Source organism: Phoca vitulina, unplaced genomic scaffold (assembly GCF_004348235.1).
Source record: "Phoca vitulina isolate PV1807 unplaced genomic scaffold, GSC_HSeal_1.0 scaffold32, whole genome shotgun sequence".
Classification (NCBI taxonomy): Eukaryota; Metazoa; Chordata; class Mammalia; order Carnivora; family Phocidae; genus Phoca; species Phoca vitulina.
Window position 1 is genome coordinate 7,348,413 of NW_022589735.1, and position 19,777 is coordinate 7,368,189.

General features: G+C 37.6%; 1 protein-coding gene across 2 annotated transcripts in view; it reads left to right on the top strand.

The window, feature by feature from the left end:
• Positions 1-19,777, top strand: part of KIF3A (kinesin family member 3A) — a 51,308-nt gene that overhangs the window by 17,027 nt on the left and 14,504 nt on the right. For both annotated transcript variants that reach the window (XM_032425174.1, XM_032425173.1), the window contains exons 5-9: positions 9,162-9,267; positions 12,484-12,623; positions 13,029-13,226; positions 13,536-13,710; positions 18,074-18,172. In XM_032425174.1, coding sequence (XP_032281065.1) covers positions 9,162-9,267; positions 12,484-12,623; positions 13,029-13,226; positions 13,536-13,710; positions 18,074-18,172 — 718 coding nt within the window. The remainder of the gene's footprint in view (positions 1-9,161; positions 9,268-12,483; positions 12,624-13,028; positions 13,227-13,535; positions 13,711-18,073; positions 18,173-19,777) is intronic.

Consider the following 19,777-nt stretch of genomic DNA (forward strand, 5'->3'; position numbering starts at 1 on the left):
ACTCTATAAGTAGTTATACATGTACCTTGATCTGCACTTTTTTTATTAAAAAATTTTTTTTTTATTTTTTAAAGATTTTATTTGTTTATTTGACACAGAGAGAGAGAGCACAAGCAGGGGGAGTGGTAGAGGCAGAGGGAGAAGCAGGCTCCCCACTGAGCAGGGAGCCCGATGCAGGACTTGATCCCAGGACCCTGGGATCATGACGTAAGCCGAAGGCAGACGCTTAACCATCTGAGCCACCCAGGTGCCCCTGATCTGCACTTTTTTTTTAAATTAAAATTCTTATTCAGATAAGCGTAGAGTCACATGTGGCTGTAAGAAAGAATATGGAGAGAGTTCCCTTTACATAGATGTACCTTTTACATAGTTTTCCCCAGTGGTAACATTTTACAGAGCTGTAGTAGAGTATCACAACCATGATACTCTCGTTGGTACAGTCTACAGATTGTACTCACAGTGCTCCAGCTTTCTTGTCCTCTTTGTGTTTAGATTGACAGATCCACTACCATGTTAAGGTACTAAACAGCCGTATCACAGAGATGCCTCCTGTTACCCTTTTATGACCACGTCCACGTCTAGCCAGACTGCATTGCTCTGTCGCCATCCCTCACCCCTGACAATCCCTAATCTGCTTTCAAGTTCTAGAATTTTGTCTTTTCAAAAATGTCACGTAAATAGAACCGTACAATATGTAACCTTTTGGGATCAGCCTTTTTCACTTGGCATAACCCCCCTGAGATTTATCCAAGTTGTTGCATGTATTGTAGTTCATTTACTTTTTATTGCTGAGTGGCACTGCATGGTGTATACATGTAAAGTTCCACCGTTTACCTGTTGAAGGACATCTAGGCAGTTTATAGTTTTTGGCTGTTATGAATCAAGCATCTATGAACATTTGCACACAGATTTTTACATGAATGTAAGTTTTCATTTTCTGGTATAAAGGCTAAGAGTACTCCAGAATTGAATGAAGATTTATGCTTTTGTTTTATTCGAAGAGTTTTATAGTTATAGCTTTTATATTTAGATCTTTGATCCATTTTGAGTTAATTTGTGTATATGGTGGAGGTAGAGGACCAACTTCATTATTGTGCATGTGGATATCCAGTTGTCATAGATATCAGGTCATGATCTCAGGGTCCGGGGATGGAGCCCAGCATCAGGCTCTCTGCTCAGTGGGAAGTCTGCTTCTCTCTCTCACTCTCCCTCTGTGCTCTTTCTCTCTCTCTCAAATAAATAAAAAAAATAAAATCTTAAAAAAAAAAAGCTGCATACTGTTCTTTATAGGGACATAATTAAAATGTATTTAGCCAGCCCTCTCTTTTTTTTTTTAAATTTTTTTATTGTTATGTTAATCCCCATACATTACATCATTAGTTTTAGATATAGTGTTCCATGATTCATTGTTTGTGCATAACACCCAGTGCTCCATGCAGAACGTGCCCTCCTCAATACCCATCACCAGGCTAACCCATCCTCCCAACCCCCTCCCCTCTAGAACCCTCAGTTTGTTTTTCAGAGTCCATCGTCTCTCATGGTTCTTCTCCCCCTCCGATTTCCCCCCCTTCATTCTTCCCCTCCTGCTACATTCTTCTTCTTCTTTTTTTCTTTCTTAACATATATTGCATTATTTGTTTCAGAGGTACAGATCTGAGATTCAACAGTCTTGCACAATTCACAGCGCTTACCAGAACACATACCCTCCCCAGTGTCCATCACCCAGTCACCCCATCCCTCGCACCCCACCCCCCACTCCAGCAACCCTCAGTTTGTTTCCTGAGATTAAGAATTCCTCATATCAGTGAGGTCATATGATACATGTCTTTCTCTGTTTGACTTATTTCGCTCAGCATAATACCCTCCAGTTCCATCCACGTCGTTGCAAATGGCAAGATCTCATTCCTTTTGATGGCTGCATAATATTCCATTGTATATATATATACCACATCTTCTTTATCCATTCATCTGTTGATGGACATCTTGGCTCTTTCCACAGTTTGGCTATTGTGGACATTGCTGCTATAAACATCGGGGTGCACGTAGCCTTTCGGGTCCCTACTTTTGTATCTTTGGGGTAAATACCCAGTAGTGCAATTGCTGGATCATATGGTAGCTCTATTTTCAACTTTTTGAGGAACCTCCATACTGTTTTCCAGAGTGGCTGCACCAGCTTGCATTCCCACCAACAGTGTAGGAGGGTTCCCCTTTCTCCGCATCCCCGCCAACATCTGTCATTTCCTGACTTGTTAATTTTAGTCATTCTGACTGGTGTGAGGTGGTATCTCATTGAGGTTTTGATTTGGATTTCCCTGATGCCGAGCGATATCGAACACTTTTTCATGTGTCTGTTTAGCCAGCCCTCTCTTGATGAACACTTGGATTGTTTCTAATCTTCCGCTGTTACAAACAATTCTGTAGTAAGTCGTGTTGTATATATATGACTTCATACATGTGCGGGCATATCTGAGGATAAATTCCTGAAGCTGGATTACTGGGTCAGGTGGTGAACCATTGGTAAATATTGCCAAATATTTTAGGATGTGAGACAAAAGAAGGTTAGCCTTTAAAATGTTAATACTGGAATTTTGTTTAGAATTCCATTGTCAGTAAAATAATTAAAGAATAATGTGCATATAGTAGCTGAATAGAATACAGAATAACAGTAGCCACCTTTGTAGAATGGTGTAGAATACATGTAGAATAACAGCAGCTACTATTATTAAGCTCTTGTAATGTGATAGTAGGCATTCAGTGCAGTAAATTTTGGTAGTAGTACCTAGTTTATTTCATTTAATCTTCTTAGCAGTTCAGTTTTGTTGCTGTGAAAACCAAAACCTAGAGGGGTTTCCTGACAGTCATGTAGCAGGCGAATGGTGGTATCATCTAGAATTACAGGGATGGTTTTTGGAGTCCTTCCATCATAGCTTGAGTTCTGGCTATATCTTGAGCAAGTTATTTAACCTATATGAGCCTTAGTTTTGCCACATGCAAATGGAAGTAATAGCAGTATCTACTTCATAGGATTATTGCCAGCATTAACAAATTAATACAAAGTGTTTAAATCAAGGCTTGACACATAAGATAGTATTAAATAAATGTTAGCCTTTTTTTTCCCCTTAGAGGGAAAGGAGAGGGAGAGAGAGAGTATCTTAAGCAGGCTCCATGCCCAGTGCAGAGCCCGACACGGGGCTTGATCTCAGGACCCTGAGATGATGACCTGAGCTGAAATCAAGAGTCGAATGCTTAACCATCTGAGCCATCCAGGAGCCCCTACCCTTTTTCTTTTTAAGTTTACTATATAAACTGAGCTTTTGGAGCAGTGTATTACAGGCTTAGGTATTATTTGTTGGACCTTAATGAAGGCTTATTCTGTAATGATGATGTATACATAGGAAATGTCAAGGTAAGTTTCTTTTTTTCTAGTTGTTATCTTTGACGTCAGTTTTGATGGATACTTTAATTCTATACTTTCACCTTTTAAAAGTTTCTTATTGCATTAATTATTAGAATAAAAATCATTTAGAAAAAACATTTCCATTTGTACCAGTAATTACAGATCAGATTTATTCTCAGGAACATTCTCGTCAATGATTCTCAACTGTATTAGACCCAGGGCCCCATTTTTATAACATATATTTTGTAATGTCCCTTTAACTATTCTGAAATAAAATTCATAGATAATAAAATCTACCTACACACATAATTTTTCAAGTATTTATATAGTGACCAATTGTAATACAAATGAGAACAAAGTACTGAAAAAATAAAATGCTAGTATTTCATTATATAAATGCTTAGATGTGACCACACTCAATGACATAACGAAGTAGTCAGAGGCATAAGTAATCATTATGAATGCAACAGCTATAAATGCAGACTGTTATAGATATGCTGTTTTGGTGATCTAAATACCTTGATTGGTGTTACTGTCAATGAAATGGTTTTTTAAAATAGTGACAAGTTCTTGGTAGGGTTCTGAACAAAATAAAGTAGTAGTTCTTTCTTCAGTTTTCTGTATTTCTATTCCTTTATTATTATTGTGGAAAAGCACTTTGTTTATATATATAAAACAGAGTCAGGGTCTAGACACAGGTAATCATAAGTAATTTTTTTCACCCATGTGACTATATGCTAAGACATTCAAAATTGTGGGGGCATTTCTTTATTGGCAGACCATCCCACCCATTTCAGGATGTTTAGTGTCCGTTGCTCCTGCCTATGAATGCCACTAGTGCCCTCAAATGAACCAGAAACTCCCCCTATAAATCTCTGAAGCATTCTAGGTTGGGAGTAACTGCTCCTTTGAGATCTGTTCTTCTAGTGTTATAAACAGTATTTGTTACAGAAGTTAAATTTCTATATTTTTATGACAAAAATTACTATTTTTAAAGATTTTATTTATTCATCTGAGAGAAAGAGAGAGAGCCCATGCCCATGAGCAGGGGGAGCAGCAGAGGGAGAAGCAGATTCCCCGCTGAGCAGGGAACCCGATGCGGGACTTGATCCCAGGACCCTGGGATCATGACCCGAGCTGAAGGCAGACACTTAACCGACTGAGCCAGCCAGGTGCCCCTGACAAAAATTATTTGAAGCATTACCCAATTAAAAAAAAACTTTCACAGGGCGCCTGGGTGGCTCAGTCATTAAGCGTCTGCCTTCGGCTCAGGTCATGATCCCAGGGTCCTGGGATCGAGTCCCACATCGGCCTCCCTGCTCGGCAAGAAGCCTGCTTCTCCCTCTCCCATTCCCCCCTGCTTGTGTTCCTGCTCTCGCTATCTCTCTCTCTGTCAAATAAATAAATAAAATCTTTAAAAAAAAAAAAACTTTCACAAATTTAGAATCACATTTGATTTCTTCATCTTTCATATCTAATCAGTTTATTTACACGTATTAATTGAATTTTGAATTAATGTCATATTGTGATTGGAAATGACCTTAGATTTTGCAGACTAATGCCTGTTAGAAGTGTGTTTCCGGTCTGCGGTGACATGAGTGCAGAATGTGAGAGTAAACGCTTATAGCAATTTGACATTGCCATGACATCAGATGCATGATTTTTATATTTTTCGGAAATAGCAGTTTGGCGGATTAGAAATACACACATTGTTCTTTACCATAGATTTTCTGAGAAGCATTGATATAGACCAGTAATTTTCAAACATTTAAAAGTTTTAAAGCATTTAAATACATTCATCAAACCAGACCTTTACATGGAAGCACAGTGTCAAAACACCCGAAAGTGAAGCTCTCTTTAGAATTTGTCTCAGCCTGAGGACCCCCAGACTCCTACAGCAGCCTCCGCAGGGCCACCATGGGGTTCTCAGAGCACATTTCGACCCCCACTGGCTTATAGGGGCCAGCCTACTCCTTTACTACTAATAAATTAGGGCATATTTATATTCCGTGACAGAAAAAGAGTAGTTTTTTCTAATATATAAATATATCTTATAAATTGTTATCCAAAAAAGAACAAAAAACTCCCAAACCCCAACTAGATCTCAAGTCAACACCTGGAACTTGGAGCGTCTGCCCTTGTGATTTTTGTCTTGGGATTGTTTTTTAAACTTTCGTTTGTCATCTTTGTGAGGTCCTACTACCTGTGGTCACTCCACTGGCAGCCATCGACCTCAGCCTCAGCTTCACTTTACAGGCATACCTCGTCTTACAGTGCTTCGCTTTATTGCGCTTTCCAGATACCGCATTTTTTACCCTGTGTCCAGCAACCTATTGGCACCATTTTTCAAACAGCAGTTGCTCATTTCATGTCTCCGTGTCATGTTTTGGTAATTATTGCAGTATTTCAAACTTTTTCATTGTTACTGTATTTGTTACAGTGATCTGAGATCAGTGATCTTTGATGTTACCATTGTAATTGTTTGTGGTGTGCCACAAACCATGCCCAAATAAAACAGCAGACTTAATAAATGTGTGTGTTCTGACCGCTCTGCTGACTGCCCTTTCCCCGTTTCTCTTTCTCTCCTTGGGACTCTCTATTCCCTGACAGACAGCAATACTGAAATTAGGCCAATTAACCGCACAGTGGCCTGTAAGTGTGCAAGTGAAAGGTAGAGTCGCACGTCTCCTTAAATCAAAAGCTAGAAATGATTAAGTTTAGTGAGAAAGGCATGTGGAAAGCCAAGATAGGCTGGAAGTTAGGCCTCCTGCACCAAATAGTTAGCAACTTTTGACTGTAAAAGAAGAGTTCCTGAAGGAAATTAAAAGTGCTACTCTAGTGTACACACACACGATAAGGAAGCAAACAGACTTATTACTGATGTGGAGAAAGTTTTAGTGGTTTGGACAAAAGGTCATACTAGCCACAACATTCTCCTAGCCAAAGCCTAATCCAGGGCAAGGCCCTAACTCTCTTCAATTCTGTGAAGGTTAAGAGAGGTAAGGAGGCTGTACAAGAAAAGTCTGAAACTAGCAAGGGTTAGTTCATGAGGTTTAAGGAAGCCATCTCCATAACATGAAAGTGCAAGATGAAGTAGCACCTGCTGATGTAGGAGCTGTAGCGAGTTAACCAGGAGTTCCAGCTAAGATAACTCATGAAGGCGGCTACACTAAACAGCAGATTTTCAATGCAGATCACACAGCTTTCTATTGGAAGAAGATGCTGTCTAGGACTTTGATAACTAGAGAAGTGAAGTCAGTGCCTGGTTTCAAAGCTTCAAAGGACACACTGACTCTCTTATTACAAGCTAATGCAATTGGTGACTCTAAGTTGAAGCCAGTGCTCATTTAACACTCTGAAAACTCCTAAGACCCTTAAGAATTATGCTAAATATACTTTGTCTTTCATCTATAAATGGCACAACAAGGCCGGATGACAGCATGTCTGTCCACAACATGGGTCACTGAATATCTTAAGTCCACTGTTGAGACCTCAGAGAAAAAGATTTCTGTCAGAATATTACTACTTATTGACTGTGCACCTGGTCACCTAAGAGCACTGATGAAGATGTGCAATGAGATGAGTGTTGTTTTCATGCCTGCTAACATGACGTCCATTCTACAGCCCATGGATCAAGTCTTGTTATTGAAGAAAAACATTTCCTAAGGCTATAGCTGCCATAGAGAGTTATTCCTCTAAGGGATCTGGGCAAAGTAAATTGAAAATCTTCTGGAAAGGATTCACACTTCTAGATGCCATTAAGAACATTCATGACTCATGAGAAGCAATCACAATATCAGCATTAACAAGAGTTTGGAAGAAGTCAATTCCAACCCTCATGGATGACTTGGAGGAGTTCAAGACTTCAGTGGAGGAAGTCACTGCAGATGTGGTGGAAACAGCAAGAGAACTAGGTTGAGAAGTGGAGCCTGAAGATGTGGCTGAATTGCTACAATCTCATGATAAAACCTAATGGATGAGGAGTTACTTCTTATGGATGAACAAAGAAAGTGGTTTTTTGAGATGGAATCTACTCCTGGTGAAGATGCTGTGAAGACTGTTGAAATGGCAACAAAGGATTTAGAATATTTCATAAACTTTGTTGATAGAGCAGTGGCAGGGTTTGAGAGGATTGGCTCCAATTTTGAAAGAAGTTCTGCTGTGGGTAAAATGCTAGCAAACAGCATCACGTTCTATGGAGAGATCATTCTTGAAAGGAAGAGTCAGTCATTGCCGCAAACTTTGTTGTATCATTTTAGGAAACTGCCACAGCCACCCCAGCCTTCAGCACCCACCACCCTGACCAGTTAGCAGCCGTCAGCATTGAGATAGGACCCTCCACCAGCAAAAAGGTGTTGACTGGCTGAAAGCTCAGATGATGGTTAGCATTTTTAGCAATAAAATATTTTTTTTTAAAGATTTTATTTATTTATTTGACAGAGAGAGACACATCGAGAGAGGGAACACAAGGAGGGGGAGTGGGAGAGGGAGAAGCAGGCTTCCCGCTGAGCAGGGAGTCCAACGTGGGGCTCGATCCCAGGACCCTGGGACCATGACCTGAGCTGAAGACAGACGCTTAACGACTGAGCCACCCAGGCACCCCTAGCAATAAAATATTTCTTAATTAAGTTATATATTACTGTTTTTTAGACATAATGCTATCATACATTTAAAAGATTACAGTGTAATGTAAACATAATTGTATATGGAGTGGGAAACCAAGAAATTCGTTTGACGTGGTTTGAGTATTCGCTTTATTGTGGTGGTCTGCAACCCAACCTACAGTAGCTCCGAGGATACGTGTATTTTGTTACTTGTGGCGGTGACTTCTAGGGCCTTACAAAGTGAATTTTATATTTCTGACACTGTATTTATATATCCTTCATATTTGGTAAATAAAGTTACTCACAGAAAGGTAACATTTTTACATAGATGTCATAGATCTGTTTATTTCACTCATTTGTTTGAAATCCTCCATTATCTTCAAGTTGCTGTTAAGATAAAGACCAATAACTATGCTTAGTCTTACCTCTGGGTACCTCTCTCGCCAGATATCCCACTTATTTTACCTGTGCTTCCTACTCTTCCCAGTCAACTTGGCTTTTTTTTTTTTTTTTAAGTGCCTGGTTTTGGCCCATTTCAGGATCCTAGCACATAATCTTTTCCTGCTACCCAAACCCGGATTGGCTACCTCTTATTTCATCAAGTCTTAGCTTAAACGTCATCTTGGGGGACACCTGGGTGGCTTGGTCAGTTAGGCGTCTGCCTTCGGCTTGGGTCATGGTCCCGGGGTCCTGGGATTGAGTCCCAAGTCGGGCTCCCTGCTCAGCAGGGTGTCTGCTTCTCCCTCTGCCGCTCCCTCTGCCTCTCCCCCTGCCTGTACTTGTGCTCATTCTCTCTCTCTCTCTCAAAAATAAATGAATGGAATCTTTAAAAAAAATAATAAACATCATCTTGGGGAAACTGTATGTCCCTACTTCACTAGCTTAGTCTCTCTATAGTGTATTCTCAAGTGTCCTGTATTTTTTTCCTTCGTGACATTATCCCAGTTGAAATAATTAGCGTGTGCTGTTACTCATTTGTATGTTCTCGTCGTAGGTTGTCACCTGTGCAAGTGTAGAAACCATGTCTACCTTGTCCATCACTGTATCCTCACTTTTTAGCAGAGTGTCCAACACATAGTAGATGTTTGATAACTGTGGTGGAATTATGGTATGTGCATAAAATCTTAGGGTCATTTTTTCTTTTCTTTTTTCTTTTTTAGGTTAAAGAAAGACCTGATGTGGGAGTTTATATCAAAGATTTATCAGCTTACGTGGTAAATAATGCTGATGATATGGATAGAATTATGACACTAGGCCACAAAAATCGTAAGTGTAGTACAGAATTGTGATTGAACATTTGTGTATTGAGTAGGCTTTTAGAAGCAAAACTGGTATGGCACTTTGCCCCACAGAGACTGGATTTTTAAAGTTTCTTGACAGCCCTTTCTCCTTGATTATTTACTATGTAGAGAACATACATGAATGAAAGAGATCACACATTGCCTTCTGTGCTGACCAAAATTTTGTTTCTTGGTAATACTGCTATATATTTGAAACTCATATAGCTAGTTGTCTCTTTTTAGCTATAATAATATTGGTTACATTTATTGAACACTTACTGTGTGGTAAGTGCTTGTGCTAAGTGCTTTCTTCATAAGAATGATCTTTTTAAAATTCTCAAACTGAACCATGAATGTACTAAATTCCTATTTTGTGACTGAGGAAACCGAGACTTAGTCTAAGTAACTTGTCCAAGGTTATGTACTACTTAGTAAGTGGCAGAGTGAGTATCTGAACCTAGGCCATTGGTCATCATTAACTGAGCACTTTACTGCCTCTCTTTTGTTGACAAGAAAAGCAAACCAAAATTAAATGACATTCTTTTTGTTTTATTTATTTTTAAAAAAATTTTTATTTATTTATTTGACAGCGAGAGAGAGAGAGAGACAGTGAGAGCAGGAACACAAGCTGGGGGAGTGGGAGAGGGAGAAGCAGGCCTCCTGGCCAAGCAAGGGGCCCGATGCAGGGCTCGATCCCAGGACCCCAGGATCATGACCTGAGCCGAAGGCAGACACTTAACGACTGAGCCACCCAGGCGCCCCTAAATGACATTCTTTTTAATAAGTGTTTGAAGTTTTGTCTAAAGAATAAAAAGTTGCTGTGCTATTTAATACACAAAATGCCCCAGGCCTAATACTAGTGATGTTGCTAGCAGCAATTAGAGATCAGAGGTAAAGAACAAGAACATAGAAAGTAAACATTTTTAAAAAATTTTTTTTGGCTAGACTATAAATCTAGCAAACTCAAGGAAATTAAAGAAAAAATTAAAAAATCAGTTGCATTTTTATAAACTAAGTAGTAGAGAAAGGCCAAATTGTAACAGAAAAATGAGCAAAAGATGTACATGAATATGTTATTCCCAGAAGAACTATACACATCAACAAGCATACCACAGGATATTCAATTTAACAAGTAATTGGGAACATGGGTATTAAAACAACAGTGGGAGATATTTTACCTGTTGTTTTGGATGGAGGGATATCCAGGTTCATAAAGCTCTGAAGAGATGGGCACTGGTGATGGGAATGTCACATGCTGTAAAATTCAAAAGGCACCAAAGTATACATTGGAAAACAAGTCTTGGGGCGCCTGGGTGGCTCAGTCGTTAAGCGTCTGCCTTCAGCTCAGGTCATGATCCTAGGGTCCTGGGATCGAGTTCCGCATCGGGCTCCCTGCTTGGTGGGAAGCCTGCTTCTCCCTCTCACACTCCCCCTGCTTGTGTTCCCTCTCACTGTGTCTCTCTCTGTCAAATAAATAAATCTTTAAAAAAGAAAAAGAAAAGTCTTTCTCCTACCCTTGGGTCTCAGTCACCTAGTTCCCACGCCTGTTGGACCTCCATTACTTTGTCATGTCCCCTTCCTGATACTGTCTTTGTATGCCTAAGCATGTATTTTTATTTATTTATTATTTTTTTAAGGTTATTTATTTATTTGTCAGAGAGCGCACAAGCAGGGGGGCAGCAGGCAGAGGGAGAAGCAGATTCCCTGCAGAGCAGGGAGCCCGATGTGTGGGACTCGATCCCAGGACATGGAAATATAGGAGATAATCTTAAGTGGAAAAGCCAGAAGATAAAATAATACTCAGTATGTGTATCACTACTGATCAGATGTTATGAAGTGGTGTTAGATTTTATTTTGTTTTTTTAAAGATTTTATTTTTAAGTAATCTCTGCACCCAATGTGGGCTCAAACTTAAAACCCTGAGATCAGGAGTCACATGCTCTACTGATTGAGCCAGGCAGGCACCGCTGGATTTATTTTTAAAGTATTTTTGGAAAAAATACGTAAGTTTGTAATATGATTTAAAAGAAAATTTGTGTGGAGTCACAAATCCTTGTATTTTCTTTCACTAATTTTTGTTTTATCTTCTTCCATTGGGCTTCCTTTATGACTGCAGTTTGCATTCTAATTATCTGACTTCTAATATAACCATATGCTAATAAAGAATACCCTTTTAATCTTCAAATTATAAAATCAGAGCTTGCATGGAGAAGTTCTGCATGAATATATAGTAAGAAGATAATTTTGACATTGGCTAAAATTAACAAAATGCTTTTCGAATACTTGGCAATTAAAAAAAACTAATACATGCCTATTATAAAAAACAAAACAGACCTTTTTCTTTATTTACATAATATATTTATGTAAAATATTTATACTTACATAAATACTTGGTATATTTTGAGTGGATGCTTTTGTTTAATAGAAATAGAATCATACTATATATTCCTTTCTCTGTTTTTTTTTTTTTTTTAGTTCATATGTTACGGGTATCTTTCCACATCATACATACAGATCTGTTTTGTGTTTTTAAAGGACGGTTTAGTAGTCCATAGTATGACTATTTTTCTTAAGATTTTATTTATTTATTTATTTAGAGAGAGAGCATACAAGCGGGAGTGGGGGTGGGAGAGGAAGAGGGAGGGTTGGATCTCACGACCTGAGCCAAAATCAAGAGTCAGACGCTTAACTGACTAAGCCACCCAGGTGCCCCATGACTGTTCTATAATAGATTGACCACTATCCTTTTGGTTGTTTCTGATCTCTTGATATTGCAAACAGTGCTGTACTGAATATCCTGTATCATTTCATGCATATATGCAAGTATTTCTGTGATTTAGATTCTCGGAACGTAATACTTTTTAGAGACTGCTGAAACAACAATAATTTTTTAAATTATTTAACTTTTTTTTTTACCTAAGTTAGTTATTTTTTTAGTCAGTAATACTTGGGATTGAAATTAAGTATTTTATCCTAAAATTACTTTTGTAGTATGAGAAACGTTACACATTCTTTTCTTATCAACATAAATTGTCAGAGAAATTTCTAATGTTAAATAAACCTATGCTTTTCTGGTTTAGCCGTGCTCTCTGGCTCTTCACTATGATGAAATTAAGTATTTTAAACCATTCTGGATATTTAATTATTTTTAAAAATACTCTCTCTTGTTATACTTTTTAAGAATTTCCTTCCTTTCCTCAAGGTTCTGTTGGTGCAACTAATATGAATGAACATAGTTCCCGTTCCCATGCCATCTTTACAATTACTATAGAATGCAGTGAAAAAGGCGTTGATGGTAACATGCATGTCAGAATGGGGAAGCTCCATCTTGTAGATCTTGCTGTAAGTAACAGGACGCTACTCAAGGAATAACTCTTGTGATTTTTTGCATTTTATAAGTGAATAAAAATTCAAGTGAAAGTGTGTGATTTACATACAGTTTTTAAGTTGTTTACTTGTGTATGTGTTTTTAACTTATTATTTATTATGGAATATTTCTAACTTCTAATGTCTACAAAAGTACTAAGAATAGTATGGTCTCCCATGTACCCGTGACCCAACTTCAATCCATTCATGGCCAGTTCTGTTTCATTTCTACCATCAGCCACTTTTTCCCTGCCTGTATTATTTTGAAGCAAATTCCAGATACCATAGCAGATTTTTTAGTGTCAAATTTTGTTTTAAACTTTCAGAGGAATATTCTGTATTTTTAATTTTAGCTTTATTTCTGTCTCTGTTTATTGCTAGGGTTCAGAAAGACAAGCAAAAACTGGAGCTACTGGACAGCGTCTAAAGGAAGCCACAAAAATCAATCTTTCGCTTTCCACCCTTGGTAATGTAATTTCTGCCTTGGTTGACGGAAAAAGCACTCATGTTCCTTATCGCAACTCTAAACTGACTCGTCTTCTTCAGGATTCTTTAGGAGGAAATTCAAAAACCATGATGGTAAGACTTAATTGTAGAATAGTTATCATCAGGAAAATTTCAGATTCCTGTTTATGCCAGTAATTGCTATGCATAACATTTTTAAAACTATTGATTATTTCACTTGTGATTTGTGGTTATTCTTTTTCAAGTACGCTGTGTGTGCTAATCCATATAATGGTGTTTGGAAATCCATGTGGTTGATCCATGTGTTCAAGAAAGCTAGAGGAGAACAACTATATTTCAAAAATTCTTTTTGATGTATTCATAATGGTAGTATTAATTTTAACTGCATCAAGTGTAAAATGTTTTGTATTCCTAATTCAACAGTGTGCAAATATTGGGCCAGCAGATTACAATTATGATGAAACTATCAGTACATTACGGTATGCTAACCGTGCTAAGAATATTAAAAATAAAGCTAGAATTAATGAAGACCCAAAGGATGCTTTGCTTCGCCAGTTTCAGAAAGAAATAGAGGAACTGAAAAAAAAGCTTGAAGAAGGTAACTTTTCCTCAAAATATTAATGTGAATATTGGCTAAAAATATGTTGCTTAACCACGAAGTGTTCTAATAAAAACAACTTATTAAAATTCTTTGAACATCTAACTTTGATACTGAAAGCAATATTTCTGCAAGGTAACTTGATACACACTTTAGCATTTTCATATTAAGTTTAAGTATAATTATGTAATATTTGTGTATGTAATTTTTTAAAAATTCATTTAATTTAAACCTCCATCTCAATCATCTCAGTCCCCATTTCCTTTTATAGATTTCATTTGACCACTTACTAAATAATGAATTTTTTTTGTCTTTGTATAACAGCAAGTTTTACCATATATGTATTTAGGTGAAAATGACCCAGAGTTCTTTGAGAAAGATTTCAGTCACTAATATTCAAAGTAAAGAAATCTATCAGAGTCATGGGTAAACAGAATTTACTATAAGTAAAAATTCATTGTGTGACTTTGAAAATATGCTTTCATGCTTAAATTTGAACATGAGATTCTGTTTGGGGAATCTTTTTTTTTTCTTTTAAAGATTTTATTTATTTATTTGACAGAGAGAGAGACAGCGAGAAAGGGAACACAAGCAGGGGGAGTGGGAGAGGGAGAAGCAGGCTTCCCGCTGAGCAGGGCGCCTGATGCGGGGCTCGATCCCAGGACTCTGGGATCATGACCTGAGCCGAAGGCAGACGCTTAACGACTGAGCCACCCAGGCGCCCCGGGGAATCCTTTTCTAACAAGATGTTAGAAGGTTAGAAAGTCTGAAGACCTTGTTCATGAGGATGAGAAATTTACAGACTGTCTTTAAGTGCTCGGTGACTCTACACTTTCATGCTAAGAACCGATTGGCATAGGGCTCCTTTTCATACCAGGTAAACAAAAGGCTTCAGAATGGTTTTTTTTTTTTTTTTTTACAGTTTGTGGGGAAACTGGATAGAAAAGATATGAGTTGCAGAGATGCCACCATCACAGATGTTTGGAAAGGGTACTGATTCAATAAACTTGAGTAAGATTTTTGAGGAAAAGCAGTAATTGAGCTGCCTCTTAGATAATGAAATTTGGTATTTTAAATATGACCACTAGGTGGTATTTATAGTCAATATGTTTTATAGATTTAAAATTTCTTAGATTTGTTAATGTTCAGTTCACACCTTTATTTTGTTGCCTTTATTTTTTTACATTTTTTCATTGTGGCAAAATAAACATAACGTAAAATTTACTACTTTATTTTTATTCTGTGGCATTAAGTATGTTGACATTGTTCTGTAACCATTACCGTCATCCATCCCTAAAACTTTTTAATCATCCTCAAATGAAGCTCTGTACCCGTTAAACATTAACTCTCCATCCCCCTCTTTGCCTCAGCCCCTGGTAACCACTATTCTGTCTCTGAATTTGATTATTCTAGATAACTCATATGAGTAGAATCATATAATACATGTGCTTTTGTGTCTGGCTTATTCTACTTAGCATAATGTCTTCAAGGTTCATCCGTATCATAGCATGCGTCAGAATTTCCTTCCTTTTTAAGGCTGAATAATATCCCATTGTTTGTATATACCACATTTTGTTTATCCATTCATCTTTTGGTGGACACATGGGTTGCTTCTGCCTTTTGACTACTGTAAATAATCTGGCTATGAATGTGAGTGTACAGATCTGTGTTGAGTTCTTGTTTTCAAGAACTCAGTTCCTTTGAGTATATACCCAGAAGTGGAATTGATCCATCATGGCGTAATGCTGACTTTATTTTTAAGACATTTCATTTCACTGATGCTTATGACATTTGTTTTTATAATCCAGTTACAGTTGAGTGTTATGATATGGTAAATACAGTTGATCATATAAACAATAAAAATCAGGCAAAAACATTAGAAGAGTAATTTTTGAAAATTTTTATAGACTTCTAGAAAACTTGGAAGTATAGTGAGTTCCTATATACAGATCACCCAGCTTCCCCTTATGTTAACATCTTATACGACTGGAACATCTTACATTGAACATCTTACAGTTACTGGAATCAGGAGTTTTACATTGATACAGACTTATTAACTCATCCATCGATCTTATTCAGATGTTGAGTTTGCCCTCCAGTGCCCTTTTCCCTAATCCAGGATGCAGTCTAGCATCACATATTGTATTTAGTTGTCTCCTCTAGTCTCCAGTTCCTCACCTTTCTCTGTCTTTCATGGTCTTGACACTGTAAAGGTTACATATTTGTAGAATGTTCCTCAATTTGGGTCATCTGTAGTTCTCTCATAAGTATTCTGCAAGGTTTCTTCACTCTAAATTCTATACTTTTACATTTTCCTTTGAACTTAAGGTGTGTCTTGTGGTGAGATACTTTGAAACTACTAAAAGGTCCTGTTTCTTATCATATTTTTTCCCACTAATTTGAGCATCCATCAGGGGTTCTTGCCAGCAACAATAATTCTGTGGCATTTGCTCCTTGGTGACTTTGTCTTCTCAGCATCCGTCTAATGTTTAATGTTTGGAATTCTGTTGTAAGGGGGAGAAGTCCCTCCTCCCCCATTTGTTTATTCAATTATTTATTTATGTCAGTATTGACCCGTGGATATTTATTTTAGTCTGTGCATTATATAATACAATAATATCATTATTTGTTTTATTGCTCAGATTGTTTGAGCTTTTGCCATAGGAGCTCCTGAATTCAGGGTAGTTGCTATATCCTTTCAGCATACTTCCATCAGTTTTTTGATTTTTGGTTTTGAGTGCTTCTTTATTTCCAGCACCACAGATGTTTCTTTTCTTCTTCTTCTTCTTCTTTTTTTTTTTTTTAAAGATTTTATTTGTCAGAGAGAGAAAGTGTACAAGCAGGGGGACCAGCAGGCAGAGGGAGAAGCAGGCTCTCCGCTGAGCAAGAAGCCAGATGTGGGACTTGATCCCAGGACCTTGGGATCATAACCTGAGCCGAAGGCAGACGCTCAACCGACTGAGCCACCCAGGCGTCCCTTAGGCTCATTTTATACGTTCCCTACCCTGGCATAAAACCATCTATTTCTCCCTAGCTCCTTTTTAGTGGAGAATGGTATTTAGAAACTAAGACTTGGGCATTAGGTGCATTCATTACTACCAGCGTGTCATTGTTATTAGGCCTAAAGAAAATATTTTTAATGAATTCTTCCAATATGCTTATCTCTTCCTATCCATTATTTACTGGTTTAGATATTATCATTTGTGATTATTGTATATTTATTTTTCTCCCCAAATACCTGTTTTTTTAGACATTTCATAGTTATTTTTAAATAACTATTTTGAAGGTAATATAGTACTGATTTGCATTATTAGTTTAATTATACCCTTTGATTTTTGTTTTTAAGTTATTTATTTATTTATTTTTTAAAGATTTTATTTATTTGCCAGAGAGAGAGAAAGTGTGAGAGCAGAAGCAGGGGGAGCGGCAGGTAGAGGGAGAAGCAAGCTCCCCGCTGAGCAGGGAGCCCGATGCGGGGCTCGATCCCAGGACCCTGGGATCATGACCTGAGCCGAAGGCAGACGTTCAACTGACGGAGCCACCCAGGCGTCCCTGTTTTTAAGTTATTATACTCTTTGTACAAATAAGCCCTTCTTTTCTTTTGATATAGTCCTGAAAGTGGGATCACTGTGTTAGATGAGTTTTATGGTTTTTAAAAAATACGCAGGTTGAATGAATTTTTAAAAATCTTCAACAGAGGGGTGCCTGGCTGGCCTAGTTGATGGAGCATGTGACTCTTGATCTCAGGGTTGTGAGTTTGAGCCCCATGTTGGGTGTAGAGATTACTTAAAAATAAAAAATATTTAAAAAATAAAATTTTATACAGAAAACTGAGGAGAAAATGCTCCCCCAAAGTGATTACCTTTTTAAAAAATTGAAATAATGACTTTAACTGGGACTTTTTATATATACGTAGAACTTTATTTAAACTAATGATTTGAAATTGTAAGTAGATCAGAATTTATTTTTGAAAGATTTTACTTATTTGAGAGAGCAAGAGAGGGAGCACAGGAAGTGGGGAGCACAAGCAGGAGGGGAGTATGAGCAGGTAGGTGCAGCAAGGCTCTGCATTTTCTCCTCAGCTGGATGTGGGGCTCCATCCCAGGACCTTGGGATCATGACCTGAGCTGAAGGCAGATGCTTAACTGACTGAGCCACCCAGGCGCCCTTTAAGTAGATCAGAATTTAACTTCTCTTTAGGAACTTTAAAATAAAGCCTCTGTGTACATTATATCTTTTCCTGAGGTTAGCATGTGATATACTGTTTAGGAATATTAAAATACGTTTTGTTTAGGGCAACAAACTTAATGGCAGGCCATAACCTGGCATAGAATATAAATTGTTTTGTAAAATTTTGTTCAAGGGGAAGAGATATCAGGCTCTGATATCAGTGGATCGGAGGAGGAGGATGATGAAGAGGGCGAGGTTGGAGAAGATGGAGAGAAAAGGAAAAAAAGAAGGGGTAAGTTCTTTTTAGTGTTCTAGAAATTAACTGGGATTGCTACCTAAATATGGTTTAACATTCATCTGAGTGCATGCCTTTTCTTTTGCCATTTTTAGTTATGGTAGCAATTCACACAGAGGAAATATGCCATATACGTGATTAACTTTGCCTTATTTTTTTCTCCTATGCTCATCTCCTACTTACAGTTGAATCATAATGCCATATGTTCTTTTACAGTTTAGAATTGTAAAAATCTGTGACAGTGGTTATACCATGTAAAGATTTCATTCAGGGTTTTAATTTTATGTGAGGACTTGGATTTGTGTTGGGAACCTAAAATTTTTTTTAGGAAATCAGGATAATGTGGCGTTTTTCTCAAGCATGGTTAGGCTTTAGAAGTCACTGAATTTTAAAATGATGAATTTGTATGAGGATTCTATTTTTTTAATTTAATACTTTGCTTTATAAAATGTACTTTCATTCTTACCCTTTTATGGGGCGTTTGTTGCCAAGTGTGAAGTAAGTTTGTATTTATTGTGATAAAGATATAGATAACAGGCAAAAGAGAGAGACATATTATAATGGCCCACTTTTCAAACGTTTTTGCTCTTAATGTTTATTTGTTTCAGAACTCTCTTCCATTAATGTGGATCATTAATGTGTGGATCATTGTTTTCAAGCTGGTGCATATTTTGCTTGTCTTATTAAAATGATCTTGCTGAAAATAAACCCAGGAGTCCCAAATTTTAAAACCAAAGGTTCTGTAACTTCAAAAGACAGGAAGAGCATGATTTGGAGTAAGAGCATGATTTAGAGTAGAACTATAGTCTACTGGCCCACCACCTGTTTTTATAAAGAAAATTTTATTAAACATCCATGCTCATTTGTTTATACATGGTGTACAGCTGCTTTCCGATGAGGCTGTATGGCCCACAAAGCCTAAAGCACTTACTATCTGTCCCTTAACAGAAAATGCTTGCTGACCCCTTATTTAGATAAATGGTTTTGTGTTCATACCTATTTTTTCATAGACTGTTCATAGCTAAAGCAGATCATAGATTTGTTAAAAATAAAATTTAAAATAGAAAAAAATGCTATTGCTTAATACGTTAGTAGGTTACCTTCCTTCCAGGCTTAGAAATTTAAAAATTTTTAGTGAGCCTTTCACAGTTTTGCCATGAAACCTGAAACATACGTAATTATAGCCAGTTGCTTGATGTTTTGGTGGAGAGTAAAATTGGAGACAAGCCAAGCTATCTGTGATGAAGGGTAACTCATCATTCCTATAGTTTTAATTGTGCATAACTTTAAATTTAAAACTTACTTCCTGTAGCTTACCAGGTAAATAGTTTAAATAGACTTAAACGTCACCAAATGCCTTGTTTTTTATTCCTGTCATTCCAAGCCTCTTGAGTTACTGCGTTGTAAGTGGGCAGTGGGGTTTGCCCATCGTAGACGCTTAAAGGAATCCAGTTTCTTTTTTTAAAAGATTTTATTTATTTATTTGACAGAGAGAGAGACAGCGAGAGAGGGAACACAAGCAGGGGGAGTGGGAGAGGGAGAAGCAGGCTTCCCGCCGAGCAGGGAGCCCGATGCGGGGCTCCATCCCAGGACCCTGAGATC